The 23,016-nt window shown below is 36.1% G+C and overlaps 1 protein-coding gene across 1 annotated transcript; it reads left to right on the top strand.

Moving 5' to 3' along the window:
- The first annotated feature begins 555 nt into the window (after positions 1–555).
- On the top strand, positions 556–21,471 carry TERB2 (telomere repeat binding bouquet formation protein 2). The gene is given in 8 exon segments (XM_032624401.1): positions 556–686; positions 803–884; positions 1,676–1,815; positions 4,033–4,094; positions 7,625–7,710; positions 15,948–15,963; positions 15,965–16,037; positions 21,329–21,471. Coding segments are annotated over 8 exon segments (666 nt in total). The 5' UTR covers positions 556–622.
- Positions 21,472–23,016: the final 1,545 nt, after the last annotated feature.

Raw genomic sequence — 23,016 nt, 5'->3', positions numbered from 1 at the left:
GTTAACCACTGGACCGCCAGGGAAGTCCAATGATTTTTTTTTTTTTTTTTTTTTGTGGTACGCGGGCCTCTCACTGTTGTGGCCTCTCCCGTTGTGGAGCACAGGCTCCGGACACACAGGTTCAGCGGCCATGGCTCACGGGCCCAGCCACTCAGTGGCATGTGGGATCTTCCCGGACCGGGGCACGAACCCGTGTCCCCTGCATTGGCAGGCGGACTCTCAACCACTGCGCCACCAGGGAAGCCCCTATGATGCTGTTTTTTAAGAAGTCTTCATCTTTTAGAGATTCCAGCTGAAACATTTATAGATGAAGTGATAAAATGAGTTTTGCTTCAAAATAATAACACAGCACAACAACTTTGTTAATACTTAGGGTTTAAATTTCACAAGCACGACTGACCTCCGTCCTCCACCGAGTCCGGGGAAGCTGACGATCCTCCTCACAATACCATGAGCTGGTGCGCACTGGCTGGCAGCGACGGGAACCTTCTCCGTTGCGCCTCAGGCTTTCCCCGCCCATTACTCTGAGAACCAATCATGGAGCTGGCTTCGGACGTCTGACCAATCAGTGATCTCGACTCCTGGCCCCCTCCCCCCACGTCCTCGCTTGTGAGGCGGCGCCATGTTTCAAGGGCAGCGAGCTTGGTTCTGCCGCAGCGTTAGCTGCAACCTGAGGCAGTTCTGGGGTAGGAAGCTGGGCAGAAGCGGGTGGGTGAGGTGGGGAGGGGAGCACCCCCTCCTCCCTCTGGTACCTTGGCCGCAGGACACTTGATGGGCTTACCCTGTGCTCTTGCCTCCACAGTGGCCGAAGGGGGGACCATCAGTGACCCGAGGGCCGCCGATTTCTTGTTCAGCTGCGATGCCTCACACCCAGACACGCTGAGGTACCTGAAGCCCACCTGGCAGTACCTTTTGGGTCATGAGGAGCCAGGAGTTGGAGATAGAAGTTGCAGTCCACTAATAAATATTGATAATAGGAAGACACTGGAAACGAGCAAGTTTTCAGTCCAGTCCTAGATGTGCGGGGAGGAAGTAGGCGTGGGAATAGCTAACCTTTCTCCTCTCTTTTCTGCCGCAATGGCATGGCTTCCTACCTGGTCCTCAAATCTTTTCCCGAGTTCCAGTGGTGTGTTTGCATTTGAATCTCCCACATCCCCGTGGCGCCTTGAAGGACCCTCATATTCAACATGTTTAAACCAAATCTCCTGATTGCCTCTCATACCTGTACCAGCTGCTGTGTTCTTAAACTTAAAACCTTGGTAGTTTCTTTTGAATAATAACCCCTATCCCCATTAATCCATTAATTAATCCAATTAATCCATGACCAAACACCATGGATTGTGCCCCTGTAAATGTTCTTTGTTCTTCCTGCCACTATCTTAGTATACACCGTAAATTACCTCTTACCCCCAAATCACAGTAGTCTATCTGAGAGGTTGCTGTGCCTCCAATCTGTCCACCTGTGATCCCCCTTCACATTGCGGTCCGATTATGTTTACAAAACAGACGTCTGATCACCGTCCTGGCTGATCCCCTTCTCACCCCTTCACTCCCCTGCCCCCAGTCTCCTGATTACCTACCAATAATTCTCTTTCCGTTCATTAATTCTGTTTTGAAATGTTGAATACATTCTTGTTCATTTCATAATTTCAAATATTTCCTTTCTTTCTCCTAGAATATATCAGAGTCTTGATTACATAGAAGATAATGCTACAGTTTTTCACGCCTGCTATCTCTCTGCAGTAGCTAATGCTGAAATAAAAAACTCGGTGGCTTTAGGTCATTTTATTCTTCCTCCTGAATGCCTTCAAAAAGGTGAGCAAAGATCTTTCATCTAATCTCTGTTAGACTGCCAAATCCAGCTATGTCACCCAACTTTACTGATCTTTGTTCTCAGAGATTTTTGTGTTTTGTATCATTTAATATAAATAGAAAAGCATGTACTTTGGATCAGATTGCCTTGGGTGTGCATCCTCGCTTTGTTTATCATTCATTCACACGTTCACTGAGCTCTTATTGTGTGCCACGTTTCAACCAAGGTGCTGGGGATTCAGTGGTGAGTAAGATACAGATCTTGTCCTCACAGTGTTCACTGGCTAGGATCCAACACTTACTAATTTTGTCACCTCCTGAGTTGTTTTGAAGATAAAATGAGATAATATATTAAGTAGTCTGACCTGTGAGTATATAATAAATGTTCGTTGCTAGTTTTGAATCCACCATTATTTTTCTGGATGTTTTTCCTGATATTTCAAGATTCAGTGTGATAATAAACCCATATATTTATATTGTTCTTTATATTATTGAAAGTACTTTCACATTAATTATTTCAGCAACCCTATCAAGTAAAGGGCAAGTGAATAAATTGCTTCTGAGATTGGTCCTTTTAGTTTTCCCTGCTTGGAACCCCCTTTCTTATCCTGTTCTGTCCAAATCCTACCTATCTTTTATGGACTAACTTTAAATATCCCATTTTTCTAGGTCTTGCATTATTATCCAATTCTTGATGTGTTTTTCGATGTGTATGTGTCCATCCCTAGAAAGACAGACTGATAGTAGTAAAAATTCCCAGTGAGCAGAGTATTTAAAAAAAAACAAAAAAACTTGAAAAATGTTTCTACAGAAGAGCTTTGGAAACCCCAAAGATTGGGTTGCGTCTATAGTTGATGTCCTGGTGAGACCTAGTTATAATTTATAAAAATAAATTGTTCTAAGTGGTTATGCAAATAAATTAATGACTGGATAGGAGAATTGATTTACTCAAAAACTGCAAATCAGAGAATACCCACCTTCAGGGAACTTATATTGTGGAATGACTATCTGATCTAATTTTAAATTATCACTCCTATTAAGTCTTTGTGTTTAGCATCTTACATTAAAATGCATTCAATTTTTAAAAAAAAAAATCATGATCCTTTTTAAAAATGAAAAGTAAGCATTATTATTCATCTAGACCAGGATTGTCTAGTAGAAGTGTGAGAGGCAAACAAGCAAGTGTGAGCCACATACTAATTTAAAATTTTCTAATACCCACATTAAAACTAATAAGAGATGAAGTTAATTTTAAGAAATGTTTTATTTAACCTAATGTATCTAAAATATTATCATTTCAATATATAATCAATATAAAAAGTATTGATAAATTTTACATTCTTTTTTGATACTGGATTTGAAATCCATTGTTTATTTTAAACTTACAGCACGTCTCATTTTGGACTAGCCACACATCTCAATATGTATCTAGTCTAGTGGCTGCTATATTGGACAGCTTAGGTCTAGAGGAATGTTAACTTTTTGTCCTTGAGTGGGCTACTGTGGAAACTTTTGAGATCATTGATTTAAGATAATTTCATAGTCCTTTGACATGCTGAGCATTGTAGAATTCCTGTACTACCACGGCCACTAGACATGTTGTTCATCCAACCTCTTTTTTAACGAAGTAAATTCTTGAAGCACTCTACAGATTCAGGAATTTTATGCCTTTTATTTATTTATTTAGTTTTTTGCGGTAAGCGGGCCTCTCACTGTTGTGGCCTCTCCTGTTGAGGAGCACAGGCTCCGGACGCGCAGGCTCAGCGGCCATGGAATACGCCCAGCTGCTCCGCGGCATGTGGGATCTTCCCGGACCGGGGCACGAACCCGTGTCCCCTGCATTGGCAGGCAGACTCTCAACCACTGCGCCACCAGGGAAGCCCTATGCCTTTTATTTTGACTAGACAGTTGTCTTCTTTATAATGCTTGGCCTAAAGACACTGACATCGGATGAAGATATGTATTACAGCTAAGAAAGTTTACAACAATGATTCTCATAATGCACTGGAGTCATCTGGAGAGTTTGTTAGAAATGCAATTCCCCAGCTTCTCCTCAATGATCTGGTTCAATAAGAATCTGCATTTTAAACAAGTATCTTAGGTACTTTTGATGCAAGTGGAATAATACTGACTTAGAAATTTGAAACCTAAACAAAATTCAGAAAATTCTACAAAGTTACTTTTCAAAAAACAGTATTGGATTTGTTTTTCTTACTACAGAAATAAGAAGAAAAATTGGTAGTTTTATTTGGGAACAAGACCAACATTCTCTGATAGAAAAGGTAAGAGTAAATTAAGGTGCTCGATTAGAATCTACAGTTTCAAAAATTTTGGAAGCAATGTAATCTTAAAAATGCTTACTTGTGATATGTTAGCACCAATGACCCAGAGTAAGGAACTTAAAGGACATGCTTTTATTGAACATATCTAGTTTGACATTATTTTTACACTAGTACCTTAGTAAAATTGAGATATTTTTATATGAATAAAATTATTCACGTAAAAACTTGAAAATTTGAAAAAACTTGAAAATCTCAGTAATATTAAGGGAGTAATAGGTACACAGTGTTTACCAGTTCTTTACTGCCAGTGTGGATGCTGTTTGATTAATTCCTGTGTCGTACCATTTGTTAAATGTTATGAATAATACCCCTTAATAAATGTGTGCAATACTGAAAGTTTTTTAACTTTTGCCATCCTGCCTCAAATTTGCCTATGCTTGTGACTTACTTCAGAATCTTTATGCAAAGCCAAATTTGGGATAATTTGAGCATCAAAAAGAATAATGGATTATAATACATTAATTTTTTAAAATATAAATTTATTTATTTTTGGCTGCATTGGGTCTTTGTTGATGCTCACGGGCTTTCTATAGTTGCAGCGAGTGGGGGCTACTCTTCGTTGTGGTGGGTGGGCTTCTCATTGCGGTGGCTTCTCTTGTTGCGGAGCACGGGCTCTAGGCGCACGGGCTTCAATAGTTGTGGCACACAGGCTCAGTAGTTGTGGCTTCCAGGCTGTAGAGCGCAGGCTCAGTAGTTGTGGCGCATAGGCTTAGTTGCTCCGCGGCATGTGGGATATTCCCAGACCAGGGCTCAAACCCGTGTCCCCTGCATTGGCAGGTGGATTCTTAACCACTGCACCACCAGGGAAGCCCATACATCAAATTAAAAAAAAAATCCGTGATTCAATAGTGATACTCCAAAAGCATAAAGAAAGAAAAAAGGAAGAACAGAGGAAGGAAAGGAGGAAGAAAGGTGGAAAAGGAAGAAGGAAGGAAGCAAGGAAGGAAGGAAGGAAAGGGTGGGATAAGGGAAAATTTCCTTTCAGAATAAAAGGTAATAAACAAAGAAAGGATGATAGAATAGAAAATTCGCACTGTACCACCCCCAGTAAAATAATTGGTTTAGGCAAGTGTCATTAATGGGTGTTAAAATCATGATCTAAAATGATCACTTCATTGATGATTACTTATTAATTACAAAGGCAAGCAATGCTTGTACCTTTACAATGGAGGGACCTGGCAGATGCCACCATAACCAACTGATAAAATTTAGCATCATCAATATTGGAACAACCTCTTGTTATGTTCAGCTCGATGTGATATAATAAAAAGTACACAATATAGGGAATTCTCTGGGGATCCAGTGGTTAAGACTTGGCACTTTCACTGCCATGGCCCCGGTTCGAATCCTGGTCGGGGAAATAAGATCTCGCCCACCTCATGGTGCCAAAAAAAGAAAAGTACACAATATTATCTTGTAGTGTTCTTGTTCAAAATTGTGAATCTAATCATGAGTAAATACTCAGATAATTCCAGGTTATAGAACATGTCACAAAGCAACTAACAGGCTTAGACTCTTTAAAACAATGTCATAAAAAAACAAAAAAAAAACAGGGAAGACTGTTCTAGATTGAGACATAAGAACCAAATGTGATGTGTGAACCTTGAATGGATTGTGGATTTTTTAATTTTTTTTTTTTTGGATTTTTTAATTTAAAAAAAGAAATTTTGAGAACAGTTGGAGAAATTTAAATATGCAATGTATATATTAGGTGATATTGAGTTAATGTTAATTTTCTTAATTATGATAGTGGTATTAAAATGATAAAATAATGTTGTTTTTTTTTAGAAAATGCATGCTAAAGATTGAGTGAAATGTCATAATATCTGCAAATATTTTCAAATGGTCCAGCAAAAATAAAAAATGAGAGAGAGAGGGCATGCAGGGTGGCAAAAATGTTAACACTTTGTGAATCTGGGCAAAAGGTATATAGTACTTATTGTATTATTCTTTAACTTTTCAGTAAGCTTGAATTTTTTCAAAATAAAAAGAGAGAAAATCTCTATGTCTAAAGCCCAGCAATTAATTTATGCATTTTGTATTCCTTTCATTAACTTGTTATTTCTTCCCAAAGTGTCATCATCTGAAAATAATAGCTCTTTTAGTATCGTTGGCTATGTTGTACTAAGGATCAAATATCTAATCCTTGACTTGTCAGAGTGTTTCCAGGGACATGAGTGGTGGTAGAATGGTTATTATTTGATAATAATTATGAGTATACCGAAAGACCCTTAAAGTTCGTTAATTTAATCATTCTGTTTTAGAAATGAGAAAACTGAGGTAAGAAGGTAAAGACCTGACTTAGTTCACATAACCAGATGTTAGCAAAGTGGAACCAGATTTTCTCAGCTCCAACCCAATCCAATGTTTTTTTCTACTAAAAAATTAGTAGCACATGCCTGTACTGACTGTTGACTCTAGAAATTGTATGATTATACGATAAAGGATTTTCTTCTTTCAAATATTGATTGATGTTGAATATTATCCAATTATAATAATGTATCCATGGAATATGTAAGTAGAAGGTACTTCATCCAATGGCAATAATAAGGGTAAATCTGGGGACTTCCCTGGTGGTCCAGTGGTTAAGAATCCGCCTTCCAATACAGGGTATGTGGGTTCAATCCCTGGTCAGGTAACTAAGATCCCACATGCCACGGGCAGCTAAGCTCTAGAGCCCACGTGCCACAGCTAGAGAGAAGCCACAGACAAGCCTTCACGCTGCAACCAAGACCTGATGCAGCCAAATAAAGAAATAAATATTTTTTATAAAGGGTAAACCTGGAAGGTAATTTGGGGAACATTATTATTGTTTGGAGTGGATTTGTGACCAAATATAGAAATTTCCTAATGGCATATTAAGTAAACATATTATGTGATAGGTACCAGTATCTGAGGTCAGTCACTTTCACATAATCTTTTGGAAAAGCTTAATATACATTTAGTTCTTTTGTAACTTCATAGCTAAATACTCCACTTTAATTTTTAAGGGGAAACTTAATTTGTTCAGCTTACTTCATATTTTTGATTTGTAGCTCACAGGAAGCCTAGGAGTTTTCAAGTCAAGGATTTTAAGAAAGTTTAAATTAATAATACTTTTTTTTGTTTCCTTATTTTTTTTAACTAAAAAGTAATATGACCACATTAGGGAAAATTTGAAAAAATCAAAAAGAGAATAAAATCAGTCAGTTTTACTATCTAATACAAACAGCTGATATTTTAAAAATCCTGGTCTTCTTTCTTTACGTATCTCTAAAAATATATAATATAATTCTGTGTGTGTATGTGTGTGTGTACAAAATTTTGTGAGTTTTTCCCACCAAGCTAGATGGGATGGACCTGAGTGTATAAATATTTTTGTGACTCTTGATATATATTGCCAATTTTTTTCTTTACTTTTTTAAAAAAATTATTGATTGCATCATTGGTGTGCTGATTTTTTTAAATGTGATTTCTTTTACTCTCCTCAGCATGATGAAGTAACACCAAATGAAATAAAGACCCTTAGGGAAAGCAGTGTACTAGCAACAGATCACAAAAAAGAATTATCTAAAAGGTACTGAATTTGTATACTTCACTAATATTCAATTACGTATAGACACCTTTGAACACTGTGTGTTTATCTCATTTAATTTTCACAGTCGTCTTATGAGATTGATATCATTATCACCATTGCCATTTTACAGAAAAAGAGATCAAGTATATATAGATTAAGTAATTTGCCCAAAGTCATACAAACTTTTACTAAATGGGAAGAAGCAGGATTTGAACTGAGTCAGTCTAATTCCAGAATGCATGCATTTAACTATTATGCTAGACTATCCTTGCAGAAAATAAACAAAAATTTTATGTATATTTTGATCACTGTTACATTATTTTTAAACTATGTATTATAATAAGAAAGAAAGAAATATTAGCAGTAATTTTATTAGGATTGGAAGTTCTGGGTGATTTCCCCCTTTCCTTCCCAAATTGTTCGTAAAGTGGCTACTTTGGTTTAAGAAATTAAAATTGTATCTTAAAAGACAAACAGACATGGACTTGCCATTGTGTTAGGTCCAATCTCTGAGAGGCCCCCTTGTTTCAGACTTACTCGTTATCTAGTCCTAATTCTGTATTTTCCAGTTCAGTGGTTTTCATATGTTCATAGGGAGCATTAACTATATGAAAGTCTGGTATTTAGCTGCTGAAATAAAAATGATCTTTCTTCAATATAAGAATTAATGAGTTTAATTTATATAGTTTTTTAATTTTAAGTTTTTTCTCATAATTTTTTATACCTTTTGTACCTCCTGTTTTTCTTTAATTTGAAATGTTATTTTCTGATTTAACACAAAGTTTTATATTTAATTATTTTAAGTTTAGTAAACTATTGCTTCATGGTCCTATGACTTCTAGATAATCCACCACTTGGGTTTGAGTATCCATATTCTAGGTCTTTGGGATCTGTATGTATAGCACTCCTTTGAACTTGTTATGGTTTCTGAGATAAGAAGCTGATAAGGAGAGGAAGAAAAATGAAATACAAGTAGGAGAAAATGGTTATCCTAAGTGACCTTGTAAGAGAAGAATGGGAAATAGAAATTAAAAAGTAAAATAACTCCCAGTGATTCACTTGACTTGGAAAGACATCAGATATATATATGTTTTTTTTTTTTTTTCAAGAAATGGTTGTCCTGGGACTTTCCTGGAGGTCCAGTGGTTAAGACTCCACTCCCAATGCATGGGGCCCACGTTTGATCCCTGGTCAGGGAACTAGATCCTGCATGCTGCAACTAAGAGCCTGAATGCTGCAACTAAAATATCCCACATGCCACAACTAAAGATCCCGAGTGCCGCAACTAAGACCCGGCACAAGCAAATAAATTTAAAAAAAAGAATTAAAAAAAAAGAAAAAAGAAATGGTTGTCCTGCAAAATGCAGAAGCATAAGGAAAAGATTGATAATATGACTACCAAAAATATTTTAAACTTGCACATGGAAATAAAAATACCATAAACCAAGACAAAAGAAAAATATACACTTGAAAAAGTATTTGACAAAGGCTATTTTCCTTAATATACAAAGAGGGCTTACAAATCTGGGGAAAATATGTCCAGTATTTTCCAATAACAACAACAAAAATAGACAGAGTAGGTGTCTACTTAGAGCCTTTTTCTTTGTAGAACCACCAGAGGGTGCAGTGCAAACATAGATAAAATATACTTTGTCCCTACTCGAAGTTTATTTTTTTGGCATGCTACTAGTGATAGTGAACACTAAGTGGTGAGCTAGTTTTTGAACACTTGCCAAATACAAGACATTTGTGAGCTAAGCAGTTCACAGTATTTCATTTGATTCTCACAACCTTATAAGATAGTTAAATAGCATTAGCCTCGTTTTACAATTGAGGAAACAGGTTCAGAGAGCTAAATAATTCACCCAGTATTATTTAAGTAGTGAACATAATTTGACACCGACTCTAGCTGATCCAGAGTCCAAACTCTTAATCACTATGCTGTTTTCCTTTCCCAGTAAGTTCCCAGATCTTCTGAAAATGGCATGAATTTTTGCTTATTTTTCTTGTTCTTAATTATTTTATTATAAATATAATGCATGTAATTTGTCAAGATGGAAAATGCTAAAAAAAGAAAAACTACTAAAAAAGAAAAGAATAAAGAAAATTTAAATTATAAGCAAACCCACCACTCAGATAACCACCATCAACATTAGTACATTTCTTGCTAGCTTTATATAGACATACACATTAAGCAGAGTTGAGGTCAGACTGCAGATATAGTCTGTCTCTTGATTTTCCATTTAATATTCTATGGCCAGTTCCCCATTCTGAAAAACCTTATTTAATATGATTTGTAATGGCTGTATATGGCATAATCTTATTGTCTGTTTAACCACCTTCCTTTAATTTTTTTTTTAAAAAATTACAATTTGTTACTCTTGTGGCACCTTCATGAGCATCTTTTTAAAAATAAATCTTTCTCTACTTTTTAGATTTTTTTTTCTTTTGGCCGTGGCACGTAGCCTGTGGGATCTTAGTTCCCCAACCAGGGATAGAACCCGGGCCCTTGGCAGTGAAAGCACAGAGTCCTAACCACTGGACCACCAGGGAACTCCCTTGATAATTTTCTTAATGTAAATTCTCAAATGTGGAATTTACAGTATTAATGAGGTATGAGTGTTTTTAAAGGCCATGATGCCTATTGTCAGTTGCTTCCCTCAAAAGTACAAATTTAAAACTGCCACCAGGGTTGGTCTCACCACATCCTCATCAGTATATTGAGTATTAATAAGAAGGCTTGTGCTAATTTAATAGATGAAAAATAGCATCTTGTTTTTTGTGGGGTTTTCTTGCAGTACGCGGGCCTCTCACTGCTGTGGCCTCTCCCGTTGTGGAGCACAGGCTCCGGATGCGCAGGCTCAGCGGCCATGGCTCACGGGCCCAGCCGCTGCGCAGCATGTGGGATCTTCCCGGACCAGGGCACGAACCCGTGTCCCCTGCATCGGCAGGCGGACTCTCAACCACTGTGCCACCAGGGAAGCCCAGCATCTTGTTTTAATTTGCATTTTTCTTTGATTACTAGTAGGTTTGAATCTTTTTGAATTTATTAGCATTTTACATTTTCTTTTCTGTGACTTGTTTTTATCCTTTCTCCATTTTCTATTGGGAGTTATTGCTTTTCTTATCAACTTGTCTGACATTTTTAGCTATATTATCCTTTTGCCAGTTTGTCACATTATTTCCTCAGATTGTTCTCTGGCTTATATTTTTTAGAGATACAAGCTTTGAGTTTTAACATTGTTAAACTAATCACTTTTCCTTTATTATTTCTTCTATTGCTTTTGTGTTCAGAAAAGTCCTTTCCCATTCAGGTATCAAATTGGTTTTTAATTCTGCAGATAGTTATTTTGATGTATGGTAATAGGTGAAGATCGAAGTTTATTTTTGTCTTACAAATAAGAATTTTCCACCAGTTTTTTAAGAATAAATCTATCTCCAACTGATGTGATTTCCATTCTCATATGTTGTGTTTAATGTCTGGAGATATGTTTTTAGACTATTTGTTTTATTCCATTAATCTATGGATCTATTTTGATATCAACATAATATTCTTTTAAGTTATATAACTTTATGTATTTTAATAGCTGACAAGGCAAGTAAATACCAAACTCATTACTCTCCTTTTATTTTTATTTATTTATTTATTTCAAATGATACTGTTCATATGTGGAATCTAAAAAAAATGATACAAATGAATTTATATGCAAAACATAAACAGACCCACAGACATAGAAAGCAAACTTATGGTTACCAAAGGGGAAAGGTGGGGGAGGAATAAATTAGGAGCATGGGATTAACATACACACTCTATATAAAACAGATCGTCAACAAGGACCTACCGTATAGCACAGGGAATTTTTTTTTTAACATCTTTATTGGAGTATAATTGCTTTACAATTGTGTGTTAGTTTCTGCTTTATAACAGAGTAAATCAGTTATACATATACATATATCCCCATATCTCTTCCCTCTTGCGTCTCCCTCCCTCCCACCCTCCCTATCCCACCCCTCTAGGTGGTCACAAAGCACCAAGCTGATCTCCCTGTGCTATGCGGCTGCTTCTCACTAGCTAGCTATTTTACATTTGGTAGTGTATATATGTCCATGCCACTCTCTCACTTTGTCCCAGCTTACCCTTCCCCCTCCCCATGTCCTCAAGTCCATCCTCTAGTAGGTCTGCGTCTTTATTCCCGTCTTGCCCCTAGGTTCTTCATGACCATTTTTTTTTTTAGATTCCATATATATGTGTTAGCACATGGTATTTGTTTTTCTCTTTCTGACTTCACGCTGTATGACAGACTCTAGGTCCATCCACCTCACTACGGATAACTTTGTTTCTTTTTATGGCTGAGTAATGTTCCATTGTATATATGTGCCACATCTTCTTCATCCATTCATCTGTTGATGGACACTTAGGTTGCTTCCATGTCCTGGCTATTGTAAATAGAGCTGCAATGAACATTGTGGTACATGACTCTTCTTGAATTATGGTTTTCTCAGGGTATATGCCCAGTAGTGGGATTGCTGGGTCATATGGTAGTTCTATTTTTAGTTTTTTAAGGAACCTCCATACTGTTCTCCATAGTGGCTGTATCAATTTACATTCCCACCAACAGTGCAAGAGGGTTCCCTTTTCTCCACACCCTCTCCAGCATTTATTGTTTGTAGATTTTTTGATGATGGCCATTCTGACCGGTGTGATACTCTCCTTTTAAAATTCTCTTCCTTAGTTCTTCATGCCTACTTATTATCTTTCTACTTTCAGATTTTAATTATTTTTTAGGAAATATATTCATATGGTTCAAAATCCAAGATACACAAAAGGGGTAACTATGAAATATACTGGCTCCTAGATAGCCAGTTTCCCTCTCAGAGGCAACCAGTGTTATCAGTTTCTTATATATGCATATACTACTTCACAAATAGTAATATTCTATAAACATTGTTCAGCACCTTGCCTTTTTTCTCTTAATAATTTACCTTGGAGATCATTCCGTATTACTACATAAAGAGCTTTTTCATTTTTGTGCTGTGTAGTATTTTATTGTATGGATTACCATAATTTATTTAACTAGTCTCCTATTTTACTGGACTTTCAGGTAATTTCTAAGTTGCTGTTAAAAACAGTGCTTCAGGGCTTCCCTGGTGGCGCAGTGGTTGAGAGTCCGCCTGCCGATGCAGGGGACGCGGGTTCGTGCGCTGGTCCGGGAGGATCCCACATGCCGCGGAGCGGCTGGGCCCGTGAGCCATGGCCGCTGAGCCTGCGCGTCCGGAGCCTGTGCTCCGCAACGGGAGAGGCCACGGCAGTGAGAGGCCCGCGTACCACAAAAAAAAAAAAAAAAAAAAAAAAAAAAAAACAGTGCTTCAGTGATTGATCATGTAATGTCATTTTGCATGTGTGCGAGTGTCTTTAGGGTAATTCTTAGAAGGGGAATTGCTAGGTCAAAAGGCATATACATTTTGTATCCCTGATACAATCATTGTCAAATTGCCTTCCATAGAGGTTAAACCAGTTTACATTCCTATTGTTTGTGTATTTAAGTACCTTTTCCAGGCTAGGGTAACCAGCCATCCAGGTTTGTTTGGGACTGTCCTGGTTTTAGCACTGAAAAGCCCATGTCCTGAGAAATCCCTCAATCTAGGGTAAACTGGGATGGTTAGTCACCATTCTTTCTTCTATACTTTCTCCAACACAGTGTGCTAACATATGTTTTGGTCTTTCCTAATCTGATAGATATAAAGTGGTATCTCACTCTAGTTTTTTGTCTGAATTGCCATTATGAGTGAGGTTGAATGTCTTTTCATATGTTTAAGAACCATTTATAGTTCCTATTCTGTGAACTGTTTGTTCATATCCTTTGCACGTTTTTCTATTGACTTTTATTTTTTTGCAAGAACCCTTTACGTTTAGGAGAATGAATTTTTTGTGAAATAAATTACAGTTATTAGCTTATGTTTGTCTTTTGACTTTAAAAATGTTGGATTTTGCATGCAGAAATTTTTTACTATATGTATTCATTCTTATTAATATTTTCTTTAATGGCTTTTTGAGTTTTATGTCATAATTAGGAAAGTCTTCTCTAAGATTACTATTATTTTGCTATGGTTTCTTCTTAGTGATTTCTTTATTTTTAAATTCAAATCTTTGATACGTTTGGAATATATCTTGGTCTAAGATATGAGGTGGCGATCCACCTTCTTTTTTTTTTTCAGATAGTTACCTACTCTTGGCTATTGATTGAATAATTCATCTTTTTCCCCACTCTACTGAAATGCCACCTTTATCCTAGGTTAAATCCACATAAGTATCTGGGTCTATTTCTGGACTTTATATTCTATTCCATTAATTTGTCATGCAACAGTGCCATTCTGTTTCAGTTGTTTATAATATGATTTAATATCTAGAGCTAGTTCCTCCTCCTTACTCTTTTCCAAATTTTCTTAGTTAACTATTCTTCCTGGTTTACTTTTCCATCTGAGTTTTGGAACCAGCTTGTTCATATTAAAACAAAAACTTCTGTTGTTATTTTTAGTGACATTACAAAAAAATATAGATTAATTTAGGGAGACTTTGATGCTGAATCTTCCTATCTGAGAAAATGGTATTTTTTTCCTTACTTGTTCAAGTTTTCTTTTGTGGCCCTTAAAAAACACTTTCATATTTCCTTCATATAAATCTTATAATTCTTTTAAGATTATTCCTAGGTTTTCTTTTTCATTCTGTTGTAAATTTGTTCTTGCCTCCTATTAGATCTTCTAACATGTGATTGTTCATGTGAATTTTAGAATTATTTTTTTCTTAAACACTAAAATCCCTTTGGGATTTTATTGAGAATTGTATTAAAGGTTGAGAAGAATTGTATTAAAGGTTGAGAAGAATTGATGTCTTTATAATTTTCAGTATTGCTATCCAAAACAATGCTTTTTTGTTTTTCTTTATTTTTCTTTTCTATATCTTAGTAAAGTTTCCTGATTTTTCTACAGATAGAATCAGAAACTGCTTATTATGTTATTCCTAGATTTTTATGAATTTTGTTGCTATTGTGGATTGGATCATTTCTTCCTTCATTAGTTATTGCTGACATAGAAAAGTCATTTATTTGGGGGTATTTGTCTTATATTTACCCACTTGGAATCTTTAAGATTCTAAAAATATTTCAGTTGATTCTCTTGGCTTTTCAGGGTACACGTTTATATCATTTGTTAATAATGAAACTATTTCTTCTTCCGTTTCACTATATAACTCTTCCATTTCACTAGATATCTCTTCCATTTCTTTCTCTCCCCTCCCTCATCTCTTTTTGCTTGGCCAGAAATTTTAGAGCCATGACAAATAATAACAATGATAATGGGTATCCTTGTTTAGTCCCTGAGTTTTCTGGGAATATTGTTTTGCTTTATTTGTAGGATCTCATCCTAACTGAGCTATGGTTTCTTTTAGAAGAGTTTAGATGAACTCTAACTTTTAAACAAATTGAAAGTAAAACCTTTGTTATCACTCAGTGTAATTTTAGACTTTTTAGGAAAATAAATTTAAGGATGACTCCAATTTTTATTAAGGTTTTATTTTCATACAATTGTATTATCTATGGATTATATGTAGTCTAAATATAGTAAATTGTTATTTGGCAGTTAGAAAATAGGATATTTTAGTTGAAAACTGCTTAGCTCTTTAAAAATTAGAATATAATTAATTATATACTATACAACCACACTCAGAATAATTTAACTTTTTTTCTTTTAACTCAGAAGTCACTTAGTATACCTCATGATTTTCCCAGACATCATTTTTAATTTATTTTAAAGTGTGGAAATACGAATTAATAGAGTTCCAGTTATTTGAACACTGAATAATAATAAATGCTGTGATTATTTAAAATGGAGCCTTTTCTTTTAGCATATTTGAGATACATATGTATATCTGTTTTTTATCTAATTATAAAGTATTATTGCATTATTATACTTTCAAAAATATTGAGAAAAAGACCCACGTCTGTATTACTCAGTAAATATTTGTTTTATGAAACAGCCCAGAAAGCCAAAAATATCTATATGGGCCCTTGTATTACTTAGAAGCACAAAGAAGTCATAGTTAACGTTTTCACCCAGTAAGACTGAAGTCTGATCACAGAGCAATTAGATTGCTATATATATTGACTGGAATCATTTCTCATTTGTAAAAACAAGTCCAAAAAAATATAACATGACTTTCTATGTGTTTCTATATTTTATAGCACAGAAAAGCATTTTAATAAGGACTCCAGTTGTAGAAAAGCAGATGTACTTCCCTCTTCAGAATTATCCAGTGAACAACATGGTAACAGGTAATTTAAAATAAAATTTAGAGTCAACCCAAGTAGGCAAGAAACAAGGGAATATTTTGTACAAAGTAGAGCCCCCTCTATTATACATGCTAATAGAAGACATCATTCACACGTTAAATAAATTCATCTGCAGAACTATCCAAAGATAGGCTCCATATTTTCTGTGTTAAAATGCTGACCTGTCCTGCCCCTAGGACGTAGGGAATAGACTTGAGGACACGGGGAGGGGGAAGGGTAAGCTGAGACGAAGTAAGAGAGTGGCATGGACATATATACACTACCAAATGTAAAATAGATAGCTACTGGAAAGCAGCCACATAGCATAGGGAGATCAGCTTGGTGCTTTGTGGCCACCAAGAGAGGTGGGATAGGGAAGGTGGGAGGGAGACGCAAGAGGGAGGAGATATGGGGATATATGTATATGTATAGCTGATTCAATTTGTCATAAAGCAGAAACTAACACGCCATTGTAAAGCAATTATGCTCCAATCAAGATGTTTAAAAAAAATCCTGGTCTATGGGTAAGGTGAAAACACACCCCTGTTTACATAAGACAGTCCCAATTTATGCGTGTTGTCCTGGCATTAGCGTTTACTCTTTTTTATTTTTTTAACATCTTTATTGGAGTATAATTTCTTTACAGTGGTGTGTTAGTTTCTGCTTTACTTTTAAGTGTCCCAATTTGGAAGATTAATTGTATGGACAATTCTAATTATAGTTTCCTTTGAGAATCTGATGAAACATAAGTCCCTTTCCCTAAGCATACACACACACAAACATAACACACAAATTTACATGTAATTTAAAGAGGCTCACATATGCCCAGAAACCTTTTCATGGATCACCCAGGTGTCAATGGACTCCATATTTGGGTTTCCTAGTGCCCAACATAAAGAGAAGACAGCTAACTGAGGCTGACATTGAGAGGGTGCAAACAAGGGAACTAGTTGAAAAGTGACCATTGGGATTTGGATAGTGCTACGTGAGGTGAGATAAGGAAATAATATTTGGATAATTTGATCTGGGTAGTATTCAGCAGGGTCATCGATAATTTTAAAAATAGAGGGTTTAAAAAAATTGTTTTTAAGACACTGCAATTAAACAGTATAGGCTTTTTGACATTTCATTATAAAATCATTTGTACATTTATCATTTTCTCTTTATTTAGCAGTGTCAAAACTACCTCTTGCAGCTAGTTCACAAATTCCTAAATGTCTTCTCTCATATTACTGTTCCTTCTAACCAATTTGTCTAGCCATTTGTTTTATTATTTTTTTTCTTCTGTTCATTTGAGTAATGTAAATAGCTTTCAGAAAAGCACTTCAAAAAGAACGTTTAATGTGTAGTTTTGGGCTGAGTGTTGGAGACATCAAAGAAAACTTCTATCCAACTGTGATAGTAGAAAAGTCAGTTTTGGAACTCTTAGGAGCGATTGTTGACTCCAAAGGACAATGAACTAAGTAGAAGTACAGTTGACCTTTGGACAACATGGGTTTGAACTATGAGGGTCCACTTATAAGAGGATTTTTTTCAATAATAAATGCTAGAGTTCTACATAATCCTCAGTTGGTTGAGTTTGTGGAAGTAGAACCACAGATAAGGAGGAACCTTGAATCCCCAGGGCTAGCTTATATTATAAGTGGATTTTCGACTACAGGGTGGGTTGGCACCCTTAACCCCAACCTTACTGGTGAGTCAACTGTACTTAAGTACTAAGACTGGGAGTAGCTGATTGCTGCATAGATTTATCCTTACACCTACATATTCAGATAAAGTGTAGGTACCTTAAACCATGGTTGTGGTATAGTACTGGTATTGATTTTGCTTCAGGCAACTCCATCACCAGGTACTAAATATCTTTTGTTCATTTGGACTTACCAAGTGTTTGATAACATATTATAAAGATCAATGATAAATATTAAAATCAGCCACACAATAAAGACAAATGCTTAGTTTTGGACAAATAACAATGTTGCTCTATGTTTCATTGCCATCTGACTGTTCAAAAAGACATGACAGTGTTATATAAAAGCAAACTAAAAAAGAACTGTAAAAATAATCATTAGTAGAATCTTTAAAGTATAATTTTAACCTGTGGTAAGCTGGTATTGATTTTATCAGTAGAAGTAAAATTTTTGATTTTTTAAATTTGTGCGATTGAATAATTATCTTCCTTCTTTATATTTCTAAATTAAATTTTAAAATAACACTTTCTTGGAAGAAAGCTTCATTTTTAAAAAGATAATTCAGGGACTTCTCTGGTGGTCCAGTGGTTAAGACTCCATGCTTCCATTTCAGGGGCACGGGTTTGATCCCTGGTTGGGGAACTAAGATCCAGCACAGTATGGCCAAAAAAAAAAAAAGATAATTCATTTGTCTTTAATTTTGAGGTAAAGTGACAGTCCTTCCTTTTTTGTCATGCCCATCTGCTTGTACAGGAAGAAATAACTTCTTGTTGGGAAATCATCTTGTGTTAATTGAAAATGTAGTGGAGTGAGAGTTCTAATTTAGGCAGTGGTATCAATTTTTGTGACTATACCTTGACTGTCTCTTCCTCAAAATGGGTTGAGTTCAACTCAGTGAATGTTAAATCTCTTAAAATAAAAACTAATTAGATGTTTGGTTTTAGAAAGTACAAGTTGGGACTATACTGTAGAACAGGGTTTCTCAGTCCTGGAACTGCCAGCATTTTAGGACAGGTATTCTTTGTTGGAGAGGGCAACCCAGGGCCAGTGCCCACTAGAGGCCAGTAGTATCCATCCAGAAACCTTCCCCCACCCCCGTGACCCCTAAGTTGTGACAACCAAAAATATATGCAGGCATTACCAATGTCCCATAAAATATCAACGGATTTTTTTTTTGGTCTGTTTTTTGTTTTGACTGGAATTAAATCCTCTAGGTCTGATATCACTGGTTATTACCCATGATAAAAAGTTCTGATTAACAGCTACATGTGTGATTAATAAAAGGAAAAAAATTACTAATAATGATAAATATCTTGCAGGCAAAAGTTTTTAAACAAAAATTCTGATAATTAAAGTTTGGGAACTTATAGTAGATACTGTATTAATTATCTATTGCTGTGTAACAATTGCTCCAAAACTTAGCAGTTTAAAACAATGGACACTTACTATTACATAGTTTCTGAGGGCCAGGAATCCTGGAGCATCTTAGTTGGATACTTCTGTCTCATAATCTCTAATAAGGTTGCAGTCACGTTGTTTGCCAGGCTGCAGTTATTTCAAGGGACAGCTGGGACTGGAAAATCCATTTCAAAGCTCATGCATGTGGTTGTTGGCAGGCCTTGGATTTTTGCTGGGTTTTGGCAAAAGGCTTAGACTCCTCACCAAGTGGACTTTTCCATAGGGCTGTTCACAACATGGTAGCTTTCTTTCCTCAGAGTGTGAAATGCAAGTGGGAGAAAGAGTGTGCCCAAGAGAGACGGAAGCCATGTCTTTTTTATATCCTATTCTCAGAAGTGACATATCATTACTTCTGCCAAGTGCTGCTGGTCATATAGACCAACCCAAGTACAAAGTAGGAGGAGACTACACAAATTCATAAATACCAGGAGATAGGGATCATTCAGGGCCATCTGGAGGGGGCTGGCTACCACAGACTCATATGGAATTGTCCACCAAGAATGCCTTTCCTAAGAACTCTCTTTTCTTCTTCCCAATTCATTTGGGTTACATTTTCTAAAACATGAGCTTGCTCCTACCCGCAACAGTTGGTTTGGGAGTGAATGCCTGATCTGAGCTGGGCCAATCACAGTTCTTTGTCTGGATTTCTAGACATGGAATGCAACAAGTCATGTCATTCTTATTCAAGTGACCATAGCTCTAAGATATAAAACTTAAGAGCTATCAGCGGGCGTGTTTTCTACCATGTACGGAAAGCCAGCTTGTGTCAAGAGAGGAAAATGAAACTAACATGCAGAGGAAAAAACTGGAGGTTAGTGACATGGCCATGAGAGCTGGTGCTAGTTATTTCTGACTCCCAGCAATATGTTTGTTATTTCCAACTCCCAGCAATATGTTTGCCTTCCTCATAGTTTGACTGATATGGCAATGTCCTTCCAGTAAACTCCCCTTGTGTTTAAGCTAGTTTAAATTGGGTGTATGTGAACTTCAGCCTAAAGTCCTAACTACTCCAAAACTGCTACAATAATCCATTTTTATGCATAAATGTCCTATCCTTCTTTAACTTACAGGAATATTTTTATTAATACGGTCATTATTTAAAAATTTTGTATCCTCATATATATCTTTAGAAACTTCACACAATGTATATGTGCAATTAATTAAACATTAATATTTTTATGTGCTAGTTTATTTTACATAGAAATCTAGCTGTTAGGCAAAGACCATGAACAATATGGAGTATAGTAATTGTGCTTTAAAAGATTTTCTGAAGTAAATGGCTATGATTGAAATATCTTTAAAGATACGAGTCTATTTTATATGATTGGCTTCATAGTTAATTTATTATCTATTATTATAAACAATCAAACTGTATAGATAACCTGGTGATAATGGTGGTGGTCTAAATTCAGTCATCCCTGAGCTCTACCAGAATTTTTTTCATACAGTATCTACTTTTAAAACAGGTTTCAACTTTAGTATAAACCACAAACATATATTACACGTGAAACATTATCACTCAGATGAGCAACTGCTATCAAGGAAATATTGCTTAAAGTCATTGAGTCCTTAAGCTCTCCCCATTCTAGGTTTTCTTTTTGATTCTCATATCTATTTCAGATTATTAATGACATCAGAATTCCTCACACCTGTAACCTTTGTTGACCAAGCAGTGATAACAATTTTCCTATTAGTTTTTTAATAAAGACTGTTATCTCAGTGTTAGCAGTGCAGGAAAGTGTCACTTGCTCTACTAGGGAAGATGAGCTAGCTGTTTGTGCTGTTGAGTAGCTAGTTGGATAGGTAATTCTAAGTGATTACATCCTAAGCCAAACACATGTCCCAGTTATTTTGGTCTAGGTACTTTTATGTTCCATCCCTAACCTGTACATCACACTCTCTGTAGTCAACGTGGCAAATCAAGAATCTGTGTTTTAAAAGGAGGTAGAAGCCTGGGGGGATAGTGGTGAAGGGGGGAGGAAGGTGTTCCCTGATAATTATCAAGTTTCACGGAGAATCTTCTCACTGGTATTTCTTCTTTTTACTTCTTTTCTAAAAACATTCTTTGGGAATCTTATCTAATAAGTCAAAGACATTGAAAAGCAGATAATATGATAGAATTTCCTATATATATATTTTATTCTGTAGGTTATATATCAATTGATGCCATGAAGAAATTTCTTGGGGAGCTACATGACTTCATTCCTGGAAGTTCAGGTTATTTGGCATACCATGTTCAAAATGAAATTAACATGTCTGCTATAAAAAACGAATTGAAGAGGAAATACTAAGTTAAATATTGTCCTTCTATCTCGGCATTTATTTTCTGTAAAATATTGCCAAAGATGTACATAATTTTAAATTCTCCTCTTTGGGACAGAGGGATGGGGAAATGGAGAAGAAAGAATTCATTCTTCCTCAAAATGTATCTTTAGGAAATTCAGATTCATTTGGCTCTGTGTTTTGACATTTGGGCTGGACTTTTCCCCTGCTTGTAAGGTTATGTCCACAAATTCTGAGTGCACAGTTGTTATGGAGTAATTGTCAATGAAACATACTTCATAAGAAGTCTTAATTTCTCTCTCGCTCTGTCAGATATTCTTTTGGCTTTAATGTTCTATTAATTATGCATATTTTTCTAGGGTTAATGTTGTAAATGCTAAGTTTTATGATTCTGGTCATCTTATTTTGACTAAAAAATTAGAACGCGATAGTTGAGTTTTGAATTACTGTTTCGGACTTGAAAAATATGTAAGAAAGTAAAAGTAAAACATTTTAATAATTCAGACTTCATGTATGGACAGTTTCTGATAATAAATGTATCAGAAGTGATTTAATGTAAACAAGTGTTATGTCTTCTGAAATGAACCCAAAAGGCGCCATAGAATCACAGCGCTGGAAAGGACTTTAGAGAATACTGAGTCCAGCCTGTTTGTTTTTAATGAGAAAATGAAGGCCTTGAGAAGTTGTCTTGCTTAGAGTGACTAACTGGGAGCTAAACCAGGACTGGAACACAACCCTCTTGATTTTCCAGGCCAGTGCTTCCCCACTCTCCCACGTGGTATATGCTGTAGTCTATGTCAGATATAATAGCAGATCTGCAAAGGGGACTCAGAAACAAGCAAGCATGCTTGGCTTGTCTTTTAAATAAGCTGAAATAGTGTTGAGATTTAGTGATTTCAAGAGGCAGCTTCTTATCTTTATTCATATGATCATGCTATGTAGAATCTGGTGGGTTTATTACATTTTGGAGACTTGTAAATGACATACCTGTGAAGCTATGATCTTATTAAAACTGTACTTTCTTCTGGGAAGTGCATACCAGTTGTAGAATTATCTAAAGAAAATGAAATTTTTTTAGTGTTTGGATCATTTGTGTATATGTGGGCCCCGGACTTTCTCTCATGACTCAAATTCATAATACAAAATTTTAACACTAATCTCAGCATCAGCTGAGAAAGTTCTGTTTTTTCCATATGGTAACTTTTGCTTATATATCTTCATATTTGTGGTTAAATTCTTCTGAACACCTAAGTATCAATTATCTTTTTCCTGAAACGTATTAAATATTATCTCTCCTGAACACTTTATCTTAGTCACATCCAGTTGATTATGTTTCTTATGTAAAAACCAAGCCTGTCTGTGTTTTTTTTTTTTTTTTTTTTGCGGTACACGGGCCTCTTACTGCTGTGGCCTCTCCCGTTGCGGAGCACAGGCTCCGGACGCGCAGGCTCAGCGGCCATGGCTCACGGGCCCAGCCGCTCCACGGCATGTGGGATCTTCCCAGACTGGGGCACGAACCCGTGTCCCTTGCATCGGCAGGCGGGACTCTCAAC

The sequence above is a fragment of the Phocoena sinus genome, chromosome 2 (assembly GCF_008692025.1).
Source record: "Phocoena sinus isolate mPhoSin1 chromosome 2, mPhoSin1.pri, whole genome shotgun sequence".
In the NCBI taxonomy this organism is placed as follows: domain Eukaryota; kingdom Metazoa; phylum Chordata; class Mammalia; order Artiodactyla; family Phocoenidae; genus Phocoena; species Phocoena sinus.
The sequence above is the reverse complement of the archived record's forward strand: the minus strand, read 5'-3'. Positions and strand labels throughout refer to the sequence as shown.